Raw genomic sequence first — 19,089 nt, 5'->3', positions numbered from 1 at the left:
AATTTTATTTAATTCATTCAGTTTTAAAGAGCCACAGCGGCTACTGTGCTGGACCACGCTGATAGAGCCCACGTCTACTAGAGCCCATGTCTGCGAGCCACACCTCTAACACGTTCTCTGTAAAGTAAGTACCCTGAGGGCAAGGATTTGGGGATGTTTTCTGCATTGCTGTGTCCTTGGTTTCTAGAAGTGCATGGTAGGTTGTTTTTTTTTGTTTGTTTGTTTTGTTTTGTTTTGTTTTGTTTGTTTTTGAGACAGTGTGGCTCTGTCACCCAGGCTGGAGTGCAGTGGCATGATCTCAGCTCACTGCAACTTTTGCCTCCCAGGTTCAAGTGATTCTCCGGTCTCAATCTCCCAAGTAGCTGGGATTACAGGCTTGCGCCACCATGCCTGGCTAATTTTTGCATTTTTAGTAGAGATGGGGTTTCACCATGTTGGCCAGGCTGCTCTCAAACTCCTGACCTCAGGTGATCCACCATCTCAGCCTCCCAAAGTGCTGGGATTACAGGCGTCAGCCACTGCACCTGGCCTGCATAGCAGGTACTTAAGAAATACTTGTCACATGGGTGGGTGGAAAAATGGAGAAGTGAATGCCTCTCCAACAGAATGTTAGGAGAAAAGAGGCCTGAGATTGAGTCTTGGCCTAACTTCCCATTTCACAGATAAGAATCCTGAGGCTCAGGAGGAGAAGTATCTTTTGTAAGACTACACAGAAAGTGGTGGAAACCAGGACCTTGAACCACACTCTCCACTCTTCTCTCAATGCCTGTTCCTCCTAGCTCCACTCTTACCTGCTTGCACACAGCATATTCCTAGGAGAGACAGCACAAGGCCACTGTTACAGATGCTGTCCCCACTCCCCAGTCCCTCTTACCCGCATATAAAATTCTCTGCCCTCATTTCCAGATTTGATCTGGAAAATGTAATAGGCCCCAGGGTAGCGGGTCGTGGCTTGCATTTGGAAGATGTCAGCGGGAACGGAGCGTCCTGACACCACGTCCATGTCCCGGTACAAGATGGTAAAGGGCTGGTCTCTGCAGCCAGGGTTCTCAGCAGGACACATACAGCGGCTGTGGAAAGGGAAATCATGTGAGAACTCAAGAAATCCATTCCAGGTGCTGGTTGTGCCTACTTCCTCTCTTAAAACACTGAAAAAGAGGCCATCCCATTTTTAGCATCCAAATGCCATAACTGTAGAATGTCTCTGCTCCTGGCTTGAGTCTAAAAACTCTCCAGCATGTAGGTGAGCTCTGTTTCCTAGAGAATGGACTTTTCTCACCAATCAGACGTTCTGGCTACTAAATAGAATATAAACCTTAGATTTCTGGTTTTCAGAATGTTAGAACATTCTCCAAGATACTTTACGTTTGCCATGTAGGCCAAATATGCCGCTCCAGCCTGGGTGGCAGAGCAAGACCCTATCTCAAAAAACAAAACAAAAAGAAAAAAAAAAGGAAGAAAGAAATTTTTAAAGTAAGAAATTGGATTAACAGGTCTTGGGGATCCTTGTACATTCTCTATTGCACTCAGCCCAGTCTGCATGGAATGGAATTGAATAGAATATAATCAAATCTTGTCATTCGATAATTGATAAACAAGAGTTAGAACTATGTCCAAGATAAGACATTGGACATTTTGGAAATTCAATAAATAATAAGATCCTGACTTCAGATAGTTTGCTTTCTAATAGGAGAAATAAATCACAGACACAAATATCTCTAATACGAAGCAACTATTAACAGAGTGCCCTAATATAAAATCACTGACTTTTACTACCAAAGAATGCCTGTTATAGACACCCCTTGATTCACCCCTAACACCCACTTCCTCTGTCTCTGACCCCGCCCTGAGACTCCACAATAGGGTTCACAATAGGATGAAGATATCTGTTGATACGTGCGGTGGTGGCCAACGCTAGGAGTCAGCCTTACTGTGTTTCTGCCGCTTTCTAACTTCCAATCTATCTGCAAAACCTGTCGGTTCTACTTCCAAAAGAGAGTCCACATCCAACCATCTCCAGTGCCTTCAAGGCACTCTTGCCTTCTAGCCCTTGCACATGCTGTTCCTTCTGATCTTCCACTCTCTATTTAGTTAAAGTCAACTCATTTTCCCATTCCAGCCCAAATGTCATTTCTTCAGAGATGCCTTTGGACTCCTCCATCTAAACCATCCAGCCTACTCTTCCTTTTTATAAATTTCCATTCGTTCTAAGCAGAGTATGGTGTCTCATGCCTATAATCCCAGCACTTTGAAAGGCTGAGGCAGGAGGATGACTTGAGTCCAGGAGTTCAAGACCTCTGGCTTTACCAAATACATATATTTGGTAAATATATATATATATATATAATATAAAAATATAAAACATATATCATATATAAAAATATAAAACATATATCATATACGATATATAAAACATGTATCGTATATGATATATGCCAGGCGCACTGGCACACACCCATGTCCTAGCTACTTAAAAGGCTGAGGCAGGACAATTGTTTGAGCCCAAAAGGTTGAGGCTTCAATGAGCTGTGATTGCACCACTGCACGCCAGCCTGGGTGCCAGAGCAAGTTTCATTTTTTTAAGGCTGCATCAAAACAGCCAAGTCAAAATGTCTCTAGTGCCTAAATGGCCACAACAAAGTATCATGTGTGACATAGAAAAATCATTGTTTTCTAAAAGAAGTTTGGAGGAGGGAGTGATGGCTCCCAGCTGAAGAGGACCACAAACAGCTGGGAGAGGTGGCATCTGAGCTGAAATCTGAAAGATGGGGCAGCTCTGGCTATGTGGAGATGAAAGGAATGCCTTCCGTATGGCCAGAAGTATGTGCACACAAGCAGGGAGGTTGGCCATTCCTAGGCACAGGTAAAGGCGTGAGCAAGTCCTGTTCAGACTGGCAGGAGCACAGGACACCTGAACTGGACAAGGAGCTGGCAGGGGCTGCCGGAGTCCGACTGGACTGGAGCCTGGAGCGAGGGAGTCATGGAGCATTGTCAGCGTCATGCCAGAGACTCCACCAGTAACTCCAGCTCAGTGCCGCGAGCTGAAACGGATCAGCCTCCAGCCACAGACAGGGGCGGCCTGGAAAAACCCAGAGAGAACCAGGAATAGAAGCTGGAAAGAGCAGCCTGGAGCTCTGCTCTGCCACAAACAGTCCTTACATCAGGGGTCAAAGAGCCCTGTTCTAAAGGGTTGCTTAGAAGCACAGCTCTTAGCAACAAGTGAAGATGTCTCTAATGGATCCACTGTCCCGGCATCATCCTCTCTTTTGCCAATTTGTTATCAAGGTGGGAACCACTGGTAAGCCACGAATTCCTCTCTTGGAGGCTGTACTCTGAGAGGGCAGGATGGGTGTGTCTGATTCATCCTTTCATCTCCCATGCGGGTGGTTTGGTGTTGCTCAAGGGAAGTCAATGTGTGAACATTTGGAAGATAGGAGGCTAAGGAGGAACTAAGACGGTTTAAAAAAGGGATAAAAGAGAAGGAAAAGGAACTCCTAGTATGCCAGGAACAGAAAGCCACTGTCCTACTGCATTCACCTTTTGGAAGTTGTCTTCACTTTAATTCTATCCTCGACTCTAATATTTGCCATCTGGTGATTTAGTAAAATGTTGACCAAGATGATGTCAGAAACTTGATTAGCACCAACTAGAGAACTATCCAGCACCTCAATACTCAACTCTCCAGCACCTCAATACTCAACTCTCCAGCACCTCAATACTCACAGAGCAGTCCAGGGAGATTGGAAGCATTCATTTCACCTGGGAGCTTGCCAGAAAGGCAGAATCTTGGGCCCCACCCCAAACCCACAGAATCACACTCTAACGAGATCACCAGGTGAGTCTTATGCATGTTACATTTAGGAGCCAACCTCTAAAAGACCCCATGTATCCAGAACAAAGTCATTAGAGAGCAGAGGAGATTCTAGAACCCTGACTCAACTCTCAGCTTGGTTAGCTTTCTAGAGAATCTTTGCATAGCTCTGGCATGAGTGAGGGAATGATAGAGAACAGTGTGTGTGTGTGTGTGTGTGTGTGTGTGTGTGTGTGTGTGTGACAGAGTCTCATTCTGTCACCCAGACTGGACTGCAGTGGCACAATCTCAGCTCATTGTAACCTCCTCCTCCCAGATTCAAGCGATTCTCATGCCTCAGCCTCCCGAGTAGCTGGGACTATAGGCGTGGCATGCTCAGCTAATTTTTTTGTATTTTTAGTAGAGACAGGGTTTCACCATGTTGGCCAGGCCGCTCTCGAACTCTTGAGCTCAGGCAATCCACCCACCTCAGCCTCCCAAAGTGCTGCAATTACAGGCATGAGCCACCACACCCAGCCTTGTATGTGTTTCTTACTGTGTGTTGTGCTCAAACATTTTGAAAAATAGTTGTTTCTTGTATGTAGGGATGTGTTTCAGATCCTATAACTTGTAATGGAATGTTCTGCAAACTTTTTGACAACCCACAGTAACACATTTTGCACTGCAAACCAGTAGCACACAAAACTAAAAGAGAAGTTGCAGAAAACAATATTGACTCTCGCTATGTGCAATGTACTCTGGTATTTTCATTCCAGTCTGTTCTATCTATTCTACTCTGTTCTATTCTATACACACAGACATACACATGAGCACATGACATAGGTAGTGGGCCAGGTCCCCTGACTTCCTGGCTGGTACACTCTCTTTCACACCACACCGCCAACCTCCTGAGCCGGGCCCTCGTCAGGTTTCTATTCCCCAAGGGGACACCATGACTTACTTATCACTGATCCTCAGATAAGGTTCCTCACAGCGGATGGGGTCAATGCATTTGAAGCCCCCTTGTAAATTGTAGCAAGTCTGCTGCAGGTTGCACGTGTGGTTTCTGTGCTCACATTCATTGATGTCTGAAATGCAGGGTAGACAAGAAGCAGAGGCAGAGCATTATTGGCCAGGCCAGATGTGTGGGGGTGGGGTAGGCTGGGTTTTACTACAGAGCTGTACTACCCAATATGGCAGCCACAGGCCATATGTGGCTACTGAGTACTCGGAATGTGGCTGATCCAAACTGAGATGTGCTGTAAGTGGAAAATACACACCAGATTTTGATGACTTAGGATCAAAAAGTAATGTGAGCCAGGTACAGTGGCTCATGTCTGTAATCCCAGCACATTGGGAGGCTGAGGCAGGAGGATCACTTGAAGCCAGGAGTTCAAGACCAGCCTGGATAATGAAGCAAGGTCCTGTCTCTTAATTTAAATATATATATATATATATATATATATAATTTTAAAAAGAATGTAAAACATCTCATCAATAATTTTTATATTGAATACATGCTGGAATAATATTTTGGATATACTGCATTAAAGAAAATATAGTAGTAAAAACAGGAGTTCGAGATCAGCCTGGTCAACATGGTAAAACACCGTCACTACTAAAAATACAAAAATTAGCCCGGCATGGTGGCATGCGCTTGTAGTCCCAGCTACTTGGGAGGCTAAGGCAGGAGAATCACTTTAACCCGGGAGGCAGAGGCTGCAGTGAGCCAAGTGCAGTGAGAACCACTGCACTCCAGCCTGAGCCACAGAGTGAGACTCTGTCTCAAAAAAAAAAAAGAAAAAGAAAAAGAAAAAAGGAAAAGAAAAGAGAATATAGTAGTAAAAGTAATTTTACCCATTTTCTTTTCCTGTTTCCATGTGGCTACTAGAAAATGTAAAATTACATAGATGGCTCACATCTGTAGCTCACAGGATACTTCTGTCGCCTGGCACCGCTATGGAGAATTCCTGCTTGGTGATGGGATAAGGCAGGTTCAAGGAGGCTGAGAATGGGTCAGTCGCTTCCGCAATAACCCCTCAGTGCGTAGAGCAAGGGGCTGGAAGCCAGGCCAAGCAGGCAAACAGAAGACGACCCACCCCTTTTACCGTCTGGGGTCCCAACCCTTCCAGGAACAGAGCAGTCAGGTGCATGAGGTCTCCCTGGCAACCATGCTCTAACTGCCCTCTAGGCCACGTAAGAAAGCCTGGGCTCTGGCCAGGCCATAAAAGTCCTGCTTCGCTCTGGAGCAGTTCTCAGAGGAGCCTCAGAGATCTGCCTGGGGAGGCAGAAAGCCACGCTTAGAGGCTGCAGTCTGCATCTGCAGAGTTCATTACAGAAGTTTAAATGACCAATATCCTGGCCAAAGGATAGGTTACAGGGAGGGAAGACACCAGGCCAGGCATCCTGTCCAGAGCTGCCACTATGAGAGCCATCAGCACCCACTCACACCCCCACCCCGCCACCTTCCCAAAGCTGCACACGATTCCCCAGGTGAGGACCTCCAGATGACCCCCTGAAGCAGCTCCACCTCACACACACACCCCAGCCAGGCCCCTCGGGACAGCCTTACCCTGGCAGCTTCGGTTGTCATCTAGCAGGATGTAGCCTGGAGGGCAGGAGCAGAAGTACGTGCCAGGCTGGTTCACACACTCATGTTGGCAGAGGAACTCAGAGAAGCTGCATTCGTCCATATCTGGGGTGACAAGTTAACACCTGCTGTTTATAATCCCAGTCTACGTGGGGATGGGAGCTTAGTGGTCATCTACTCCAACTCCCACGCTGTCTTGATACATATGATGGCTTTACTGAAAAGAAGCTGTCAATTCACTTCCTGAGCACTTCTAGCAATGGGGAGCTCACTACCTACTGAGGATACCCATTGATATTTGGACAGCTCTAACTGTCAGAAAATTCTTCCCTGCATGGAGCTGAAATCCACCTCTACCGAGCTTCCAACATCTGCCTCTCACTCGGCTGCACCTTCCATTCAGTATAAACTTATTTCACCAGGTAGGGGAATCCGCCCTCCACCTCTGACCTGCCCAAGGGGCTGAGATTTCTTTGCCCGCTGGGGTTTTCTGGAGGTTTCCCCGAGACCCAAAAAAACATTCCCTAGCCCTAGAGGGTCCTCCGAAGGGGCAGCTTTCGCAGTGCCAACTCCCCTCCAATCAGCCCTTTCCCCAACTTCAGGAATAATATTGTTCCTAAAGTCATAATTAAGGGATATATCCAAAAGGCCAGGATGTTAATTATATTAAAACTTCACTATGGAAAACAAACAAACAAAAAACTGCCTGAAAGAGAAAACTCCGGAGTGGTGAGGGATGGGCAGGCATATTATTTTTCTCTTTGCGGCCCGCCTACCTTGGCTCCTCCCTGGGACAAGGGAAGCAGCAGCTTCCAGCCAGCCTGACGTGGAGGGGGAGCCCCTGTCCGTGTGATTTACAACTCATCCGCATGGACTATGGCGGTTGATGCAGAAGCAGACGTTCCAGAAAAGCCAACTCTTCATCACACACAGAGTTTGGCAACAGAGCCCCTGTTTGAACCTCATTCGATAAGCATGCCAAAGAAAACATGTTTTTCTTACATTTGTTGTTTCCCGAAAACTTGCTTTCCCTAGTTTCCCCATGTGACATGTCCTCGGATTACTCTCTCACTCACAGACCACTGGTGGCTGGAGTCACCCAGAGAGGGTGTCAACGCAAAAGAAGCTGTCTCTCCACCATCGGATAATTCCAGGTGTTACACGCCTCATGCCTCTCACATCCCAGAAGGAAAAACTCCTTCCTGTCTCTCTCAGGGGTCCTCAGCTGATGGGTTATCAGCCAGCAGAATCAGGATGCTGATTTGAAGTCAAGTGTGCTCAGGTAATATCTGCTTCGGTCGTGCCTCCCCACCTCCCCCAGAAGCCTTGTAGGGCCCCAGGTCTCTGACTCCAGCCCATCATAACTGAGAGTGTCCTATTTTATGTCTAAGTTTGTAGATTCCATTCATACTTTCAGTAAAGTAGCAGTGACGTTTGTCAATCCCTGAGGCTCCCTACATGCCAAGCACTGGATTAAATGCTTTACATGCCTCCTCTTATTTAATTCTCACCTCAACCCCATGAAGGAGGTGCTATTACTCTCCATATTTTACAGAAGAAAAACTGAGGCTTACACAGGTTAGCTGACTCGTCCAAGTTCACAGATAACAAGTAAGGAGGAAAGCTGGGACTTGAACCCAGCCTCTAGATCCTACACTTGGAAACACGACGCTGTAATGTCTCCCTGAGTAACTGTGCTGAGGGATCAGTGGAGCTGGGGAGCCCTGAGGCTGGGGCAATCGCCCAAGAAGGGTTAGTTCCAGGGCAGATGGAGAGCATAGCACCCACTCCCAACTCCCACTGGGCAGGGAGGGGCTCTAACAGACCCTACTCGGTTTATCTTTGGGTCTGCAATTACCAGACTTTGCTTAGGGCTGTGGCTCCACCCTCCAGGGTAAAGCTGAAATACAAGGTCAGTTTCTGGCAGGGAGCATGTATTAGGCTACTTTCACTCCTCCACATGAGAACCCACCATGGCTTCCAGGAACAACTCAGCTTAGCAAATCCCTGAGAGACAAGGCTAGGAGGGGTCTGGGGCTACACGGAGGGGCCACCCAGCTGTGATAACACAGTGAGGATAACAGTGCCTGCGGGAAATGGAGAAGTGCAGAAAGGGGTTAAGTAGGAAGACGCAGAAACAGACTCTCCATCACCCTGTTATCCTGGGCCAGTGTGCTCTAGAAAGCCTGCATATCCCGGGGTCACATTAAGTCTTCAGGAGGGTGTGCATCATGGAGAACATGGAGGACAAGTTGGCCATTTGGGGCAAAATGAGTCAACTGAAAATCTTTGCCAAATTGACATGGATGTAAGCTTCTCAAGAAGCCAAAAGTCTCTTACACCTACACTTAGGGAAGATAAATTAACATGTAATGACTAAAACTCCACTGTGTCCAAAAAAAACCTCCTTGAAAGAGAAAAGTCCAGAGTGGTGTGGGGTGGGCAGGAATATTTGTCTCTCCATGGCCCGCCTACCTTGGATCCTCCCTGGGACATAGGAAGCAGCAGCTTCCAGCCAGCCTGGAACCTGGAACCAGCCTGGAGCTGGGCCACCCTCTGGACTGTGCCAACTTATTTAATTTTTGACCACTCTATGAGGGTGGTTGGTTGGTTGGTTGGTTGACTGGTTGATTTTTTTTAACAAAGGATGAAACTGAGACTCAGGGAGTGACCTGCTCAAGAAAAGTAGTACATGGTAGAGCTAGAATTGGAACTCAGCTCCTCCAGCGTCACTCTACCATACAGCCTATGCAGTGGGGCAATAAACATCTGTGGATTAACAGAGCATTCTGGAGAAACAAATCATCTCACCACATAATGTTAGATTTTCCACACTTCTTAGTTCCTTGGCCCCAATTCCCCAAGGAATGCCATGGAGGGAACTGAAATCTAGGAAGAAAGTGGCTTTTCATGCCTGAGGGTATTTTATTTCTGTTTCTGGGCCTTGTATTTAATCAGCCCAAGCCTCTCTGTAACTGCCTGCTTGTGGCTCTGACTGTCCTGGCCCTAGGGAGAGGTGTTCATTTGTTTCATGGGACTCTGTCCCCAGAACACTTCAGGCGTCAGCGAGACTATCACACAAGTTCCATTCATGACCTGGGTCAGTTCCTGTTACAATAAAACCCGGATTAGGAAACTTTCCATTCTGCAGGACAAAAAGATTTTTCACGCCCTAGAGTATGGCCCACTTATTTTGAAAAGCACAGTGAAGCATTATTAATTTAGACTTTGCTAATTCACAACTGCTGATGATGCCAGAAGTGGCTGAAATGGAGTGTACTTTAATCCAACCTTTACAAAACAAGGCAAGAAAGGGAAAGAGAGAGAAAGAAAGAAAAGGAGTTGTGTGTGGCTCTATATGGGATGCTACAGAGATAAATATGAGTAAGAGGTGGTCCCTATTCTCAAGGAGTTTACAATCCAGTCATATTTTTCTAACTAAGAAAAAGAAATTGAACTTTCTAGGGGAAAAAAAGAGGGAGTTAATAAGAAAATTATAATAGAGTCCATAAACTAGCGTGGGCAGAAAATCATATTTCCTTGGGCTTGGAAGGAATTTATAAAAGGTCAACTAACCCATCACATCTATGTTCTCATAACAAATTATTATGATTTCATTCATTCAACATTCAATCATTTATCCGTTGATTACAGAACTATCTTTTTTTTTTTTTTTTTTGCATGTTACCTGGGTGCCAGGCCTGGAGTGAGGCACTGATGATTTCAGAAGTTCACAGAGCATGTGTGCTTCCATACATGATCTCATTCATTCAATGTTTCCCCCAACCCTGCCCGATAAGATATGCTATTATTCCTGGGTCACTGTCCTCTGTAAGTACTTTCTGTGAGATCGCCAAGACTTGAGTTGGTGCTGGGTGAGGACAGACTGCTCTCAAACCAACATGCCAAATCAGGTGACTCCTCTCCCTCGTCAACCCTACCTCTGTCCCAGAAGGTAGCCCCATTGATTTTTGCATCAAGGGTCAGATGACAAGGAAGATGAGACTCCACATCACCTTTTGGGAAGTGACTCATCTCTGTTCTGTGTGATTGTGACCCCACTGCCCTGGAGGATGTCCCAAACTAGACATGTGTCCAGGAAATGAGAGGAAACACCTATGAAGGAAGCCCTTGCCCTTCAACCCCCAACTCCTGCCCAGGCCCCAAGTACAGGTGGAAGTTTCCAATGCCAAAGCCCATTACCACTGCAATGAACACCGTCTTCCTCAAGTTCATATCCTGGGTCACAGCGGCAGATGAAAGAGCCGTAGGTGTTGACGCAGGTTTGCACACAGGGGTTCTCGGTAGCACACTCGTTCACATCTGTGGAAAGCCAAGGCACATTGCTGACCGTCCTCCCAACAGAACAGCCACAATAACTAGGCAGAAAAAGCACCAGCAACTAAATCTACCACCACTAGGAGACCAGAGTCGCAGGTACCAAGGCTCTCCATCCAGGACCTTTGGAAGCATGATCTCAGATCCCAAAGTGTTCACTTAAGGACCAGGGCCTCCATCCACATGTCCCTTCTGGGGTCAAAAGTCAGGCAAGGTGGAAACCGTATGTATACACATGATATAAACATACGCATATACACCTGCTAGTAAGTCTATGCTCCAACATCCCCCGCCAGGAATTTCCAGGCAACACCTGCTCCTTCCTATCACCTGTTACATTCCATCCGTGAACTCCCCTCACCCTCACTGACTTGGAAGTTTCAGGTTAACAAATAACCATGATGATTCTAATAATATATTAGATTATGCATAAATAACTTTGCTCATTAGGAAAGGATCTTACACTCACTTAATCCTTACAATGAGGACCATTGCCCCACTTTAGAGGTTAAGCAGGTTAAGGAGAAGACCACCAAAGGACACAAGGAGGAACGGGAAATCCATTATCTTGAGTGTGGTGGCGGTGGTTTCATGCAGGTGCACGTACGTCAAAATTCATAGAATCATGGTGCGGTTTATTATAAACTGATTATGCAACAATAAGATTGTTTAAGCATTTTTCAGGCACAGTGGCTCATGCCTGTAATCTCAGCACTTTGAGGCAGGTAGATCGCTTGAGCCCAGGAGTTTGAGACCAGCCTGGGCAACATAATGGGACTCCATCTCTTTAAAAAGATTAAAAATTAGCCAGGTGTTGTGGCACACGCCTGAGGTCCCAGCTACCCAGGAGGCTGAGGAAGGAGAATCACTTGAGCCTGGGAGATTGAGGCTGCAGTGAGCTGAGATCATGGTACTGTACTCCGGCCTGGGTGACAGAGTGAGACCCTGTCGCAAAAAAAAAAAAATATATATATATATATAGGCAGGGTGCAGTGGCTCACACCTGCAATCCCAGCACTTTGGGAGGCCAAGGCAGGTGGATTACCTGAGGTCAGGCATTCGAGACCAGCCTGACCAACATGGTGAAGTCCTGACTCTACTAAAAGAATACAAAAAAATTAGCCAGGCATGGTAATAGGTGCCTGTAATCCCAGCTACTCGGGAGGCTGAGACAAGGGAATCGCTTGAACCCCAGAGGCAGATGTTGCAGTGAGCTGAGATCATGCCACTGCACTCCAACCTGGTAGACAGAGCTAGACTGTCTCAAAAAAAATACACACACATAAACACACACACACAAATACACATACATACATATAATTGCTTTTGAAGATTGCCAGGTGTACCCAAGTCCACTAGCTAACAAGGACACGATGGGAACTGGAACATGAGTCCGGGGCCTTTCCATAAAAACCAAGATTCATTCTGCACAGCTCATGGTGCGGGGAGGGCAGGGAAGAGCCCCTTTCCCACTGGCATTGGTGTTCCCACTGTAAGTACCATCCCACAATGCTCCATACACCAATGGCCAAAGTTCCAGCTGAGAGATTTTCTATCCTCTTCCCAAGTCCAGGTAAACCTCTTAGGCCTCTGAAAAGATATGTCAGTGTTTTCAGAGCTAAAAGCCTTCACGGTGAGCAGCTTGAGAGGCTTTTCTTAAAGGGGAGGCGAATCCCATGGCCACAAAGTTCCTGCCTCCTGGCATCTCTGGAGCTCTCAGGGAGAAAACAGATAAATAAAAGCACAGATCTAGAGAGAGGGTCAAGCAAGACACCGGCCCCCACCGGTGCCCGTGGGAGGTTGGGGTTTCCTCACTGGGGACAGGAGCGGGTAGGAAAATATCCACTGTGCTAAGCCACTGAGTGCAAGTTCAGACAGGACAGTGCTGGCAAGTGTTAGGGTTGGTGGCCTCAGCCTCTGGCCAGGCACTGGCCACTCAGAGATGAATGAACTCATTCCACCCCCTCACCGCTCTCAGCTGCTTCTGAGAGCAGGGCGACCAAAATGATTCTGCCCACCTGGGGTTCTCACTGCCCTTTCCTGCCAGCCCTTTCCAAATGCCCTTCTGAATCTGCTGAGGGCACACAGGGCCCCACTCCAACCTGCTGGACAAGAAGTCTGGGTCCCTGGTTTTACTCTCAGCTCTGCTACCCTTGGCTGCATGACTTTGGCCAAGCTGCTTAACCTTTTTGAGCCTTGATTTCCTCCTCAGTAAAGCAGAGCCACAAACACCTGCCTGCTGACCTCACAAGGCTATTATTAGAGTTCAGTGAGATGAACAGACGTGATAATGCTCTGAGTGTGCAAAGCACTCTCCCACACACGAAGAGTCAGGATTGCAAAAGCTTACTGGAGTATGCGACACCCTGTGCTGCCCATCAGCCCTGCTGATGCAGCATCCCAGTGGCCAAGTGCCCACACCCAGGCCTGGGTGCTGGGCCTGCTGCTTTATTGTGCTGTGGACTTGGCACTGCCAGGTGTATTATCTGCTTTTTCTCAAACACCTGTCCCTCAGAGACCTGAAGGACACAGGTGCCTTTTGGATTGGGCATGGCTATGCCTCAGGAGGTACTGGGTGCACTGTGCCAGCCTGTGGCCGGTACCTCCAATCTCAGGCCTTGGCACAGAGAAGCCTGCATCTGCCCTAAGCCACTTATCGCAGCAGCAAGGGAGCCAGGCGCCCGCTCTTGCTCCAGTGGGAAGGAAGGGCCCTTGTTTATCCGCTTCCTCAACCTCCCGGCCTGGCGACTACTCTCAGAAGAAAATGACCTCTTTTGGTGTGAGGAACACAGTCCAGACTTCTTGGAACAATTAGCAGAACGAGCTTTGGAGGAGAGACTTAGAAAGAATCCAGGATCAAACTCTTTAACACTGATGCCTTCCTGTTTACTGACGATTTAGCTACAATTAAAGTAAAGGAGACATAATATCCTCCAAATTCGTTGGCCAGGAGCCTGCCAGCCAGAACTCCAAGGGTGAATGAAACAAGGAAATGGGCCTTGCAAAACCTGAGGTCTCCAGACAAAGACCCCATTCTGTGTCACAGCACTGCCTCCAACTCCAACCTGGGCCAAGCAGCTGCCAGGGGCTGGAGGCCTGGGCCGGGAGCTGGAAGTTGAGGGGGAAGCCGGGGGCCAAAGCAGGATTTGCGCTAATTCCTTGGGTCTTAAGTCCCCCGTTCACTTCCTGAGCAGAAGAAACCTTCAGACGGAAACCACAATAGGCATGCAACTTGTTTTTCTTACTTATTAGTATTTCAAGTGATCATGTGAAAGCCAGAAAATGCCTTTGTTTCAGTCTGGTTTTGTGGGGGCATGCTGAGGAGCAGGGCACGTTACCACCACCAGTAGACCCTTTGCTAAGGAACAGGCCGTCCTGGCACAGGTTGGAGGGAAAAGTGTAGTGAGAGGCCTCAGAATTGCCCACGACACCCCTGCCTAGCATGGATGTGTTTATTTTATGATTCATGGAGGTTCAGGGACCCTGACCAACCCTACTCAGGCCTCAGAAACTGAACTTAGGCTATAGGACATGGAACCAAATTTCTGATTAGGCCAGAAAGCCAGCAAGGCTACTTCTGGATAGTAGACACAGAAAAGAAGCAAATCCATGAAACTGTACACTCCCAGCCGGTGGAGGATCGGGGTCCTACCCTCATAGGACCCCAAAAAGTGCCATATTCAGAGCACTTTTTGAGATGCTTCGTATAGCAAGGTTCAGGTCTCAGGTTTCTGCAGCGATGGGGATGGGTGGGCAGTGACAAGGAATGGGAATACACCGTAGCAGCAGTGTTTCCCACAAACATAAGCTGCCAGGCGCTGAAGAAGGCTGCAGCTAGTGTCTCACATCGTGTCCAAGTTATCATGCACGTCACATACCTTGGCAAGACCTTCCATCCTCGTTGAGGGTAAAACCAGGGTTGCATGTACAAGAATAGGATCCAGGAACATTTGCACAGAGCTGCTGGCAGTAACCATAGCGACATTCATCAATGTCTGGAAACAGAAATGCACACAAAGTGAGACAGGTCTTCTTCTCACTCAAGGATGCCCCCACTAGTGTGGCATGATTGCCTAGCTCTTCCCAAACAGGATCATGAAGGGAAGCAAAGGGGAACAAGAGCCAAGGCAGTGCTTACTGAGTGTCATGGATGGTGATGCTGTCTCGATTACAAGGCTCAGTCTCCCCACAATCTTTCTCCTCCTCAACCCATCTCAGTCCCATAAATACCTGAACCTATCCTAAAAGTTGCAGAAGAAATTTCTGCTTCGAGTGGGATGTTGGGCAAGATGGGCTCTCCAATTTTTCCCAGCTCTAAGATTTGAGATTACCCAGCTCTTAAGATTTATCCAAAGTTAAGATTCAAGTAGATTCCATATAGAGGCTCCACTACCCGGGAAGGGTCCAGTCTGCTTAACATGTAAGAAGAATCCATAGCATCACTCCAATAGGCTCCTTGCCAGCTCCATGAACAATGAATATGTCCAGCTGTCAGGAACAAGAGCCAGTTAGGCCAGGATGAGCTGGGCAGCATGACCCTGGAGACCCATGAATCCAGTAACATGAGGACGCTGGAGTTCACCCTGGACCTCCTCCTTGCACCAGAGTGAACATAAAACTCTGGATAAACACACCTCTTCCAAGCCATAGCTGGCCTTGCCAGGGAAAGTGGCGGCACTGTGGGTGAATGGATCCTTTGAGCAGAGCTGGGCAATGTGACCTCCCTGTAACATGTATCCATCAATGGGGAGCCTGACGTCATTGGGAAAGCACTTCTCAACACCCTAAGCTGATGTGACAATGGGCTGGAGAATTCATTCCTGTGGGGTAAGGGTAGTGAATGAAATCACCAGCCTCCTGGCAGACTCTGAGATGGCACCAGTACAGGCTCCTGCTGTGACCAGTTGATCTGACTGTAGCTGGAACTGGTCCTTATCCCCACCTTCCCAAGTCTCACCAGGTTTCCTCCCTGGTCCCCCCGTTCCTTTGGAACCAGGGGCCATCCAGGACTCTGGAGGCGGGCTTAGAGCCTCAGTCCTTGGGCCTGGTTTCTACCTACTGCCAGGAAGGACTCCACCTCCGAGACCCATTTTGATCCCTTACCTATTGTTTAGCCCTTCTCAGATTCTGTGCCCTGTCCTGTGATTCTGTTTTGTCTCTAAGGCCCGGCTACTTCCTTCTAACCTGGCCCATTGCACTGCCCCTGAGTGCAGGGCAGCTCTTGCACAGAAGGTCCATTGGTTGTACAGTGGCTGGCCCTGATTTCTTCCCAGAGTGCAGCTGGGCACATCACCAAGGCCAGGCAGGTAGCAGGGGCTGGAGGGGGTACCCTTCACTAGGGGTACCTTGGAGAAAAGGCAGCCCCCCCGACCCCTCATTTTTCTGCAAAAGCAGCATCTCCAGTGGTACACAGAACAGAGAGCGTGTGGCTATGGAACTTGCATTTTGAAAGGGAAAGGTGAGTTTAGCCAGGGGAGGGCAGGAGTTCAGGCATAACTGGAAGAAGTCTTCCTTTCAGATGTGAATATGAGTGGCTGGGCCACATGGTACCATGCTAGGCATCTATGAGCATCCTTCCCAAAGCTCCGTGCTCCCAGGAAGAGAGCAACCCTCCCAGGCAGAGGAATGTCAGAGTTGCTGGCACCCCTCACATCAGAGGGTTTCTGTAACAGGGCTGGTATATCCCGGTCTCCCCCACCACTCCAGCGCCCCTTGTGGTGAAAAAAAAAAAAAAAAACTAGACTGAGACACAGGAGACTTGGAAGTTTGACCCAACTCGCTTTAACTTTGTCTAAAATGTTCCTTCTCTTTGAGTCTCAGTCTGCGATGCTATAAAAGTTGGATGACATAATATTCGACATCCTTTCCAGCTCTGAAATTCAACATATTAAGTTCCTGTACAAATAACTCTCTCTCGCTGATCTGCTTAGGTTCAAATAAGTAGCATCAAATTTTCCATTATAGCAGAGGTTGGTTTGAATGCACAGCAACTGTCATATTCACAGACGCCCACGTGCAAGCCTGGAAAGGAGAATCAAGCCAATCTAGGCCTCAAGGATGCTTCAGACGGGGCTTGAGGGCAGACCCACTCAGCCTCAATCAAGAAACTTGGAAAGAGGTAGCTTTCCTTTGTTTCCATGATTTTGTTTGGATCTGTTTCTCAACTCCTCCAGGACTGACTTTCAGGCAACAGAACGGTGTCTTAGAGAATTCAAACTGGCAGGGCCTTTTCTAGAAAACACAGCATAGAAATCACACCCTAGAATTAGAAATTGAACTGACAGCTACAGTTTGCTATAAATTCATTCACTTGGCTAAACCCAAAACTAGAGGGGAAGAAAGGAAAATAACCTTCCAGTAAAAATAAACAGAAAGATCAGATAGCAGATACCAACTGCAAAGGCACTTCTCAACTGGTGATGACTGACTTCTCAGGAGTAAAAGGCTAAGGCCATAGCCCGTGGGGTGGGTGTGGTCGTCAGGGGGAAGGGCAAGACAGGGTGTTGGAAGGAACTGATGTAAGATCAGGATTTACTGATCCACATTCAAGACTTGCCACATTTCTGTGACTAAGCGAAAGTGTTCCCTTCTCTTAGCATTATTTCTAACTAAAGCAAAATAATCCTCACCTCTGTTACTTCCTGGCCTGGATATAAACTTCGTGAAGACAGGAAGAAAGTCGGGGTAAAATTAAACTTAAAAAATATATCCAAAACTATAGCCCTTAAAAAATATGTTTGAGGCTGGGCACGGTGGCTGACGCCTGTAATCCCAGCACTTTGGGAGGCTGACGCCTGTAATCTCAGCACTTTGGGAGGCTGAGGCGGACAGATCATTTTAGCCCAGGAGTTCGAGACCAGCCTGGCCAACATGACAAAACCCTGTTTCTACAAAAAATACAAATATTAGCTTGGCATGGTGACACACGCCTGTAACACCAGCTACTCAGGAGGCTGAGGCAGGAGAATCACTTGAACCCAGGAGGTGGAGATTGCAGTGAGCCAAGATCGTGCCACTGCACTCTAGCCCAGGCAACAGAGGGAGACTCCATACAAAAAAAAAAAAAAGAAAGAAAGAAAAATATTCAAGGCCGTGCGCCGTGGCTTACGCCTGTAATCTCAGCACTTTTGAGGCGGTCGGATGACTTGAGCCCAGGAGTTCAAGACCAGCCTGGCCAACATGGCGAAAGCCCCATTTGTACAAAAAGTACAAAATGTATCTGGGCATGGTGGCACATGCCTATGATTCCAGCTACTCAGGAGGCTGAGACAGGAGAATCGCTTGAACCCGGAAGGCAGAGGTTGCAGTGAGCCGCAATTGTGCCATTGCACTCCAGCCTGGGTGCCAGAGTGAGACTATGTCTCAAAAATAAATAAATACATTCAAAAACCATAATGATGACAAGATGGCGATGATGGCAACTGATTTTCAAGGGTGGGGTTACACATGTGAGTTCAATAGCCTTCCACCCCTCCCACCCTTCCTGGCAAAGAAAAGCTTACTACCCTTAGACAGCCAGCTATGCCCACACCTCACAATGTCCCTGGCAGCCATTAACTTCCAGGAGTCCCTGTGACCCCCCAGAGAGCTGTTACCTAAGCACTGGCCTTCCAGAAGCCAATATCCATCGGTGCAGGAGCAAGTGTACCCGCCCTCAGTGTTGATGCAGATCTGGGTGGGGTTGCACTGGTGGGAATCCGTTGCACACTCGTCCACATCTGTAACACAAGACATAGGTCAAAGAATGTCACCCAAATCCATCTAGAGCCCTGGAGCCATAAGGGGTGCCAGTGGCTTAGCTTGTCTTGGCCGGGAGGCAGTTGATAAGGTTGCTAGGTTACACCCAAGGAGGTGGCAGCACCTCCCTGATGGGCACCTCTAGGAGACACTAACCTCTAATGAGGGCTGAGCTAGTCTGCTCACCAGAAATCCACAAAGGGAAATGCCAAGAAGGGAACACATATCCTCAGGCACCCTTCTGCCATCCTATGCCATTGCTCCCTGAAGGTGTATCACCTTGACAATAACCATTACTTGATTTAGAAAGCCATATTGTATTAGGCTTACTCATTCATATGTTAAACAGGGGTCTGCTGCATACCTACTGTGTGCACAGGACTGTGATAAACACCACTGAGAACAAAACAGAAGTAAAGGAAATGTTCCCAGCCAGGCATGGTGGCTCACGCCTGTAATCCCAGCACTTTGGGAGGCTGAGGTGGGTGGATCACCTGGGCTCAGTTCAAGATGAGCTCAGGCATCATGGTGAAATCCCGTCTCTACTAAAAATTTAAAAACTAGCTGGGCCTGGTGGCATGCGCCTGTAGTCCCAGCTACTCGGGAGACTGAGCTGGGAGGATCACTTGAGCCC

At 47.8% G+C, this 19,089-nt stretch overlaps 1 protein-coding gene and 1 long non-coding RNA gene across 9 annotated transcripts in view; one reads left to right on the top strand and one right to left on the bottom strand.

The window, feature by feature from the left end:
- The window catches only part of FBLN5 (fibulin 5), a 78,466-nt gene that overhangs the window by 8,601 nt on the left and 50,776 nt on the right, over positions 1 to 19,089 (bottom strand). Inside the window, exons 5-10 of the mRNA XM_023205483.1 lie at positions 18,314 to 18,436; positions 14,597 to 14,713; positions 10,584 to 10,703; positions 6,363 to 6,485; positions 4,752 to 4,878; positions 875 to 1,070 (exon numbers count right to left, since the gene is read on the bottom strand). Of these exons, the coding sequence (XP_023061251.1) occupies positions 875 to 1,070; positions 4,752 to 4,878; positions 6,363 to 6,485; positions 10,584 to 10,703; positions 14,597 to 14,713; positions 18,314 to 18,436 (806 nt within the window). The remainder of the gene's footprint in view (positions 1 to 874; positions 1,071 to 4,751; positions 4,879 to 6,362; positions 6,486 to 10,583; positions 10,704 to 14,596; positions 14,714 to 18,313; positions 18,437 to 19,089) is intronic.
- Positions 1 to 19,089, top strand: part of LOC111538227 — a 101,528-nt gene that overhangs the window by 41,756 nt on the left and 40,683 nt on the right. For 7 of the 8 annotated variants that reach the window (XR_002730268.1, XR_002730265.1, XR_002730266.1 and 4 more), the window contains 2 exons: positions 22 to 124; positions 7,459 to 7,662. This is a non-coding gene — a long non-coding RNA (uncharacterized LOC111538227). Of the gene's footprint in view, positions 1 to 21; positions 125 to 7,458; positions 7,663 to 10,079; positions 10,239 to 19,089 lie in introns of those variants that run through there. The other variant, XR_002730267.2, reaches the window with a different exon arrangement.

Source organism: Piliocolobus tephrosceles, chromosome 6 (assembly GCF_002776525.5).
Source record: "Piliocolobus tephrosceles isolate RC106 chromosome 6, ASM277652v3, whole genome shotgun sequence".
Classification (NCBI taxonomy): domain Eukaryota; kingdom Metazoa; phylum Chordata; class Mammalia; order Primates; family Cercopithecidae; genus Piliocolobus; species Piliocolobus tephrosceles.
Note: the sequence above shows the minus strand (reverse complement) of the source record. Positions and strands in the feature narration are given on the sequence as shown.